This window comes from Gracilinanus agilis, chromosome 2 (genome assembly GCF_016433145.1).
Source record: "Gracilinanus agilis isolate LMUSP501 chromosome 2, AgileGrace, whole genome shotgun sequence".
Taxonomy (NCBI): domain Eukaryota; kingdom Metazoa; phylum Chordata; class Mammalia; order Didelphimorphia; family Didelphidae; genus Gracilinanus; species Gracilinanus agilis.
In genome coordinates this window covers 105,940,731-105,949,861 of record NC_058131.1, presented here as the reverse complement: position 1 = coordinate 105,949,861, position 9,131 = coordinate 105,940,731, and the positions used below count along the sequence as shown (strand labels likewise).

The following is a 9,131-nucleotide window of genomic DNA, read 5'->3' as shown; positions in this document are numbered from 1 at the left end:
CTCTCTCTCTCTCTCTCTCTCTCTCTCTCTCTCTCTCTCTCTCTCTCTCTCTCTCTCTCTCTCTCTCTCTCTTTCCCCCTCTCTGATATAGACTGGAGACACAAAGACAGAAATAAAGAGTCTTTGCACTCAAGAAAAACTTATGTTCTGTCGGAGTAGACAACATACACACATACAATATAAGCTTGGAATATCCTGCATTATGGTCCATGGGGAACATGTATTCTTTCCCTTGCTGGTAAATAAAATCTCTTTCGCTCCCTTCTGCTTCCTGATCTTGATTCTCAAATATAGAGGACTAGGGATTCCAAAATCAGAAATATTTGAGCAGTTCTCCAATTTCAGAAATGTTGGATCCAAGTTTCCTAAAAGGTTCTTTTAGAGGGTTGATGTCTCAGAAGGCCATTTCTAGATGCTAAGCAAAACTTATTCTTTCATTTACCATTTTCTAGATACAAAAAAAATGCATCCCAAGAGAAATGATAGAAGAGAAAAAGTTAGTTAATTGCAGCTAATTGATTCTTCCTTATAGCTGAGAAGGCAATATGGCGAAGGGAGCATTGGAGTCAATCCATAGTATTAGCGTTCTAGGCTCTGTGCATTGATGTCAGTTGATCAGGGTATCTTAGGCAAGTCACAACCTCTCTGTGTCTCAATTTCCACATATGTAAAATGAGGGGTTTGGATTAGATGATCTTTAAAGATAAAGTTCCAAGATCTGCCATTCTACTGAATAAGCTTTGCCTCAGAAATGACAATTATAAAATAAAAGAGAAATTTTGTTTTGCTCACAGAGACAATTCTTTTTTTGGAAACAAGAAAATCTTGTCCTTGATATAATCTTCTCTTTTCCTCTGACACTCTTAGCCTTGGCCCAACTGCCTTGAGCATGATACTCTCAAGTATTACAAAAGAGCCATTACCCTCCCTTCTGGGAACTGTAGCAAGAGTTCACTTGGACTGAAACTGAGGGCAGAAAGAAAAAGGCTGATTCAATACTTTGAAGATGGTTCTGAGTATATTTCAAGAGAAAGCTGGTGGTTAAACTTGGCAAAGGGGTAGTTTGTCAAATTTCCATGACAACCAAAAAAAAAAAGGGGGGGGGGAGTATAAGGATATCCCTGAAAATGATGCCTGTCTTTTGTTTCATGAAAGCCTGGCCTCTTAGTAAATTCTGAATTTCCAAGACTGGGCCCCGTCTTTCATTACCTGTGGAAAGATTCTGAACTATGCCTGCAGCTGCGGTGTGGAAGATGATATCAGCACCATCATTAAGGTAATGCAGGTTATTACGACAATCAAATCCTCGATAGCCAAATACATGATCTAAAGCCAGCTCCTATATTTGTGGACAAAAAAAGGAAACAGAGAGGCACTAGGTAATAGAAGAATAAATACAAATTAAAATAAAAATAGAAAAATAAAATAATGTTAAGTGAAATACAAGAATGTATCAAGAAAGATAATTACCAATGAGTAAAGTTCATTCTTCAATGGTTTAGGACAAGTTGAAGCGTTCCATTTTGCCATTTACAATACTATAGTTTGTTAATTAAAAGTGCAAAATGTATTCTCTGTTTTTAAACTAACCAAGGTTTCCTCCTGTTCCTTTCATTAAGTCAGCGTACTGATTTAATTTCCCACGCAGTCTAATTCAAAGTTTTATGTCAATAAAATACCCACAATCTTTAAATAAATGGAGCCCTGGCTTGAACTTAAAAGAGTGCTCAGATGATTCTGACAAACAGAGCAGAAAAATACTGTACATGCCATCTTGGTTTTTTCAGCTGAGAACTTGCCCTGAATCTTCTAGACACATTTTCATTTTAAAGGACAGTAGCTATGGTTACAGGTACAGAGCATCCTCTCTTGAGCTTGTCAGACAAGCTCTAATTCTCTGTGGCTTTCTGTCTCTTGAGCCTTCTCTCTTCTGCTTTGTGTGTATATATGGGATTTCTATCCTTTTCCCCCCCCTTCAGTGTTTTTCTTCTCCATCTCCCTCCTATCTCTGTCTTTGCCTCAGAAACATAGGCTGTTTGACTGGATGTTCCCACAAGGAAAAGGGCATGAGCTAGGGAAGAGCCAAGGTGGCAGAACCTGGCTGGATCCAGCCAGAGGCTCCTCCTCTCCTCCTAGCTCTCTTCCAGGATGTGGAATCCAGGGGAAGGGCCTGGACCAGGCAGATGGGCCTTCCCTGGGATGGAGCTCTCACCTCATCTAGGAAGGGAAGAAATAGAGCCTAGGAAAGGTGAAAGCAAGCCTTCCTGGGGGATTGTACCCTCCCCTGCTCTGACTGCTACTCAAGCTGGATCTGTAGCCAGGGCTTCCAAAAAAGAATAAAGTGTCTATGAAGCAAAAAACAAAACAAAACAACCCCCACCCATCCTATATCAAATTATGAGCAAAACAACGGAAGCCCCTCACCTCAACCAGTTTCTTTTTTTTGGTGATGTTATTCTTCTGTAGTTTCTCTGGCTGGGGAGCTGCCCTGCTAACTGGTGGCCTGAAACACACATTGGCCAAGAGAAGAACCGTGATTAGCAAAGGCTTGTGGAAATCTTTACATTCAGGATCAGTGTATGTGACCAAATATGGCCTTCCAAGTCCATTTATCCAATTCATTTCCCTTTTCTCTTTCTATCATTTTAGACTTCCTTTCTGCACGGTAGGAATATCTTCAGACAATCTTAGTGGTGGCAACAAAGATCTGAATGATCTCCCCACATCTAAGCTAATCGCTTTAAAATGAGATTTCTCGAGGTAACCTAGGTTCTTTGCTTCTTTTTTTATTTTTTAAACTCTTACCTTCTGTCTTGGAATCAATACTATGTATTGGTTCCAAGGCAGAAGAGCGGTAAGGGCTAGGCAATGAGGATCAAGTGACTTGCCCAGGGTCACACAGCTGGGAAGTGTCTGAGGCCAGACCTAGGACCTTCTGCCTCTAGACTCTAGTCTCTCAGTCCTCTGGGCCACCCAGTTGCCCCCTGTTCCTTACTTCTTGAAGACCAGATAGTATATCAGAGAAGCCAAAAAGAATAAATGCAATCTCCAAATGCTTTTCATTTGAAACTAAGGAATGGACTGGTCATGGACAGATTCTAGTTTCCTTTTAGCAGAAAATACTAGAGAAGAAACCACAGTTTTCCATTACCTACTAGCTATGGATCAATATAAGGACATATACCTTGTTTTCAGGAAGTCTCAAAACCCCAATTTCTATCCTTAAACACTTATTTTAGGGATAATGGCATAGGTTTAACTGTGGTAGTCACTGGAATTCTGAGAACCTAGTATTTGTAGAACACAAATAAAATTCTAATCATCCCAAAAGGCAAATAGGATAATTTTTTGAATAGTCCTGAATAGTCACAGAAATTTGTATGGCATGCAGATAACTTCACTCTATAAAAACATGCCTGAGAAGAGATCCAAATTTGCTTCATCAAATAAAAAGCCCTTATAACTCATTATCTGTGTTCTGTAGGAAGTTCAGTGTTAGGACAAGTAGGTGGAAAATGTGGCCAAAAAAAAAAAAAGTATTCAAGTTATTTCCAAAATTTGCTAAAATCCCAAAGATCTGTTAACTCATGCCGTAGCCTACATCTCGCTGTTACGGACAAAGTCAAACTATTTGTTTGTACTCCTCAAAAGTTATTTTACTCAGATAAAATTTCACACAAACTAATTGATGGATTTTTTAATGTGATGAGCCAATGGATCCATTAAGAATTCCTTAAAAAGTAAACCATTTAAGATATCCTGTGTGGATACTGTATCCTATGTAGGTATTTCATAAAATTCCCTTCTACAACCATACAGAAAGAATAAAGGTATAAATGGCAAAATCAGTCCGTTATCTTTGCAAGAAATACATCGCTTAACTGGTCTTGAGATAGGTGAATAGAAAATATTACCTGGATCCCCTTGAAAGCAGCAAACAAAGCCAAGTGAGAAACTTAGTACAGTTTAGAGGAGCATCGGCACATCATTTTATTCATGCACAAGCATTTTTTTCAAGGGAACAGACATTCCTGTGTGGCACAAACCATGCTTTCCAAGCATGCCAGCAAAGGACTAAAACAGAAACGAAAGAGTGCACCAGTCTACAAATGCAGAAGGCTCCTACCCTGGCGTCACTGGGCAAACTCTGCACTAAAGCGCCTACAGAATGGGGAGAAAAAAGGAAGCTCTGTCAATGCTTCCCACACACTTTAGGTGAAGTCACTCACGTCTCCTATGGACTTTGGTTATTTTTGTGTGTGCCGTCAACAAATTGTTGTTGTCAGAAACATAATTACATCCTCCTGAATGCTGCGGAGAGTTTTGTACAATGGAATGCTTTGTTTTCTTTTCAAATCTAACTCATAATTTAGCCTGATAACTCCCAGTGTTTACTTGGTGGGCCAATTCGCCTGCTGGAACAGTTTGGCATTAAAAAAATTTTTTTTTGCACTGGGGAAAACAAGACACCTTTATTTTCTCTGAAACCATTCGATCCAAACAGATTACATAATCTTCAGTGATAATTGGACCAAATGGTACTGGAGTAATCACCAAATAACGGGTAGAAAGCAATTCTCTGCACAACTACAGCCCCAGCTCACGTCACTGGGTAGCTAAATGGAGGGAAATCAGGATGCTGGGGGCAGGCCATTTCCCACAGTTAGATGCTTCCTTTCTTCACACGAATTGTCCCTTCCCGTGACGTCTGCTCTTTTTTCTGTTTTAGTAGAACTTTAGAATGGAATTCCTGGGTTTAACTCTTTTACCTAAGAATGTTTAAGTATGTGATAAAAGCAAGCCAGGGATTGGGATGAGAGCAAGAGGACAATATGGTTATGGCATGGTTCATAAGGAATTATTGGATATTAAACACATGGTTTATTTTCAAGAAACACACAGGCTGTGGGTCTATATGGACATATATATGTATGTGTATATATACATATATAATCTATAGAAGAGTATGCGTACAAGCACAAATACCATTTATTTATATATACATGATGTATATATACACACAAAGGCATTCAATGTGGTTTTCACCTTTATATTCATTTAAAAAACTGAAATATAAAGCAATATCAGAAAGTTTCTCTTCTTTTTTTCACAAGCATATGATCAAAGCTATATTGCTTCCAAACTGAAGATGAGAGGGGCAAGGGGAAGAGACCTGCATTGTAGCAAATTAAGCGAATTATAAGTATTTACCCTTTGGGACTTTTTCTTCATGAAAACTTAGTACTGAAAATTCATAGAAAACCTGAGCTTTTCCAGTGGACTGTTAATACTTACTTGACAATTCCCTGCCTCCAAAGGAAAGCAAGTTAAAACATAATACAAGTATTAAAGCCTTCTTTCCGGTTAGCCATAAAATCTCAAATACTGGATACTAACAATTAGTCAGTGGCTCTAAATCCTTCCAGATTTAGAATCCACCAGAGAGTGGCCTTGTCAAAGCTGCCCTTGGTGGGTAAGAGTGGAGTAAGAGGGAGTTCACTCAACTTAAACCAATTAACTCTTTTGTAGTCAGTTGGTTGCTCCAAATGCCACATAGGACAGAGAAAAATGTGCTCAGGGCACATAACTGGGTAGTAGCAAAAGTGCATAAATTGTGCAAGAACTATGGGGAAAGAAGGAAGAAAAGGGAAGGAAGGAGGAAAGAAAGAATGGAAGGGAGGAAGAAAGAAAGGAAGGATGAAAGAAAGAAAGAAAGAAAGGAGGCAAGGAAGGAAGGAAGGGAGGAAGGAAGGAAGGAAGAGAGAGAAAGAGGAAGGAAGAAAGCAAGGAAGGAAGGAAAAAAGAAAAAGGAAAGAGGAATTTAAAAGAAAAAATAGATCTCTGAGAGGAGAGAAAAGAAAAGGATGTGAGAAAGAATTATTTCATCAAATATTCAGATAAGACAGATAAAGAAAGAACTTAGCAAGAGAAAATGAAACAAAAATATACCTGGTGGGGACTAGACATTTTGTAAATTATGGAGAATACAACAAGAAGTAAGCAAAACTCAGGCATTAAGAGTCTGTCTATATTTTGCCCAATGTGTAATCTATTGTATTTCATCAATAGCAAGCTTTCCCCTGGCTCAGGATTGGAGTATGCAGCCTGTGAAATAGGAATAGTATGGCACTTTTAAGAGCTCCAAGGTGGGAAGATGCAGTAATCCTATGGTTGTCATAGCCCACACACAGGCCCTGCAGAGATGGATAGCACAGTCGATGCTATAAGAGGGGCACGGGTGTAACTGAGAGGATGCTATATCTGGCAACTCTTTAGCTAAATGTAAGCCTTGGACTCTACAGTTTTCACTGCCCAGCATCGAAAATGGTAAGGAATCACCTAGAACAACTTCCTCATTTTACAGATGAGGAAACTGAGGTCCACAAGAGGAAGTTATGTGCCCAAGGAGACAAAGGTAGTAGGCAGCAGGGCCAGGATTTGAATCCACATTCTTTGACTCCAGATGCAGTACTCATTCTTTTTTCCAAGCTGCCTTTGAACTCTAAATGATAGGAAGTTTTCTCTAACACTGAGGCTAAATCTACCTCTCAGTGATGTTCACTCATTTCTTCAGATTCTCCATGTTCTACCCTGTGAAGTCAAGTAAGGAAAAAAAAATCTCTCTCTGTCTCTGTCTCTGTCTCTGTCTCTCTCTTTAAGTATGACAGCCCATGAAATACTGAAAAAGAGACCCTTAACACCTGTCTCCTTTCTAACAGAGGCTAAATATCTTCAATTATTTTAACTAATCTTCATATGGTATGTTCTCCAATTTCCCAAGAATCTTAGATGTAATTCTAACAGCTTATTGCTGTCCTTTCCAAAATGTGGCTTCTAGAACTGTGAGCAGAGATGTAGTACACTGAAGGAAGTGCTGGACTTGGATCTGGAAGAGTCCTGGATCGAGTCTCACCTCTAACACTTAATAACTGAGGGCAAATCAATTTATCACTTTGAGCCTTGGTTTCCTCACACGTAAAATGAAGATAATAACATTAATGTCCATATATGTAAAGGCAATATATGTAAAGAACTTTGTAAACCCTATGGAAGTATACAAATGTCAGCTATTATTATTATTACCTGAACAGTATACTCCAGGTGCAATCAGAACAGAGCAAGTACAATAAGATAATCTCTTCCCTTGTTCTGGACACTATTCTCTTAATGCAACCTAAGATCATATTGGGTTTTTTTGGTTGTCATGATTCATTCAGTCAGGAGTCCACTAGAATCCTCAGATCTTCTTCATGTTAACTATTTTCTAGTTATTATGATAGCCACTATGTACTTGTATAGTTGATTTTTTAAAAATACAAATGTAGTACTTAAATTTTTTCTCATAAGATTTGGTCAATCATTCTAGTCAGTCGAATCGTCTTTGAATCTTGACCCTGAAATAAAGAGTGTTGGCTATATCTCCTAGCTAGAAATTTGATAGGCACGTCATCTATGCCTTCATCCAAAGCACTGGAAAGTAGTTTTATGGTACAGGGACAAAGGCAGATCCCTGATGCATTAGAGACATCCCTTCAAGATGAGACAAGCCTTGTCAGTAGTTTATATTATGACAACAAATGATGGTGACTGCCCAGAATTAATATAGTATTTAGAGTTGGAAGGGATGCTAGAGCCAGCTCATACTGGCTTGGGAGAGCAAATTGTTAAGTTTTGAGCGTGAACATTTGCACCTTGGAAATTGGTCTATCCTAAAAATTAGGTCTTGATTTATTGTTTTGTTGATTTCTAGGCTTAAGAAAGTGATGGAGAAAAGGTCAATGTAGATTAATCTTTTTTTTTTTTTTTAAACCCTTGTACTTCGGTGTATTGTCTCATAGGTGGAAGATTGGTAAGGGTGGGCAATGGGGGTCAAGTGACTTGCCCAGGGTCACACAGCTGGGAAGTGGCTGAGGCCGGGTTTGAACCTAGGACCTCCTGTCTCTAGGCCTGACTCTCACTCCACTGAGCTACCCAGCTGCCCCCTTGTAGATTAATCTTAAAAGTGTGTTTTGAATACTTAAAAACAAACAACCTTACCTTCTAGCTTAGAATAGATACTAAATGTTAGTGCTAAGGCGGAAGACCAGTAAGAGCTAGGCAAATGGGGTTAAGTGACTTGCCCAAGGTCAAACAGCTAGGAAGTGTCTGAGGCCATATTTGAATCCAGGACCTCCAATCTCCAGGCCTTCCTCTCTATTCACTGAGCCATCTACCTGCCCTTTGTATCCTTTCTTTTTAAAATGGAGATCCAGTTGTTAAACATTTACCAGCATACCCTTGGACCTTAAGAACCATCTAGTTTATTACTCTCATTTTATAGAGAAGAGAAATGAGACCTAGAAAACTGAAAGTGACTATTTTCCTCTCCACTTCAAAAAAATCTTCAGAACTAACAAAAAGAGAAGATTGAGAAATATTCCCGATAAGTCATACACATTTGGATAGAGTGTTGAACAAAGAGGTCATTTAATAGAGAGAAAAAAATTATAGGGCCTGAAATGGCCAAGAAGCTAATCAAAATCCAAAGAGAAAGCAACTTGAGAATCAATATGGGAGAAAGGTATTAAAAACAAAGAGAAATTAATTCTCAATAAAATTATAAAAGGGAAAAGGAAGTGGTAGAGTGTAAGGAATAGACTTAGCAAAATTTTTTATGGGATAAGTCAGGCAATGTATGAAACTCTCATCCCTCAGGAAGAAACCAAACATGGTACTCAAACCTCAAGTTGTGATAAAAACCATTTAAAGTTTTTTCAGAATACTTTGTGAAACCTCACACTTTGGCTCATTCTTGAGTGTGTATGCTCAACATACGAGCACACACAAGCATGCCTGTGTACAAATTTCTGATCCAAGATGGCCTCATAGAAGTTCATATCTACATGGAGGTCCACATTCCAATGTCTTAGGCATACTCTGCTTACCAAATCATAGGCTATTAGGGTTTTTTTTTTTTTTAGAGTTCTCCAAACCTTCTCCAGGGTTATAAGAGCTGCCTCAAAAGTTGCCTCAGTTTTCCCTTTCCACCAAAAAATGTAAAGAGTGATGGTGAAATAAGAATGAGTCGAATAAGGACTATGTACTCTGCTGGGTAAACCTCTCACCTTGATGTTGACAGAAGGCACTCGAGC

At 38.8% G+C, this 9,131-nt stretch overlaps 1 protein-coding gene across 1 annotated transcript in view; it reads right to left on the bottom strand.

Moving 5' to 3' along the window:
* Nucleotides 1-9,131, bottom strand: part of EML6 (EMAP like 6) — a 301,241-nt gene that overhangs the window by 23,320 nt on the left and 268,790 nt on the right. Inside the window, exons 28-31 of the mRNA XM_044659473.1 lie at nt 5,296-5,310; nt 3,915-3,923; nt 2,425-2,503; nt 1,210-1,339 (exon numbers count right to left, since the gene is read on the bottom strand). Of these exons, the coding sequence (XP_044515408.1) occupies nt 1,210-1,339; nt 2,425-2,503; nt 3,915-3,923; nt 5,296-5,310 (233 nt within the window). The remainder of the gene's footprint in view (nt 1-1,209; nt 1,340-2,424; nt 2,504-3,914; nt 3,924-5,295; nt 5,311-9,131) is intronic.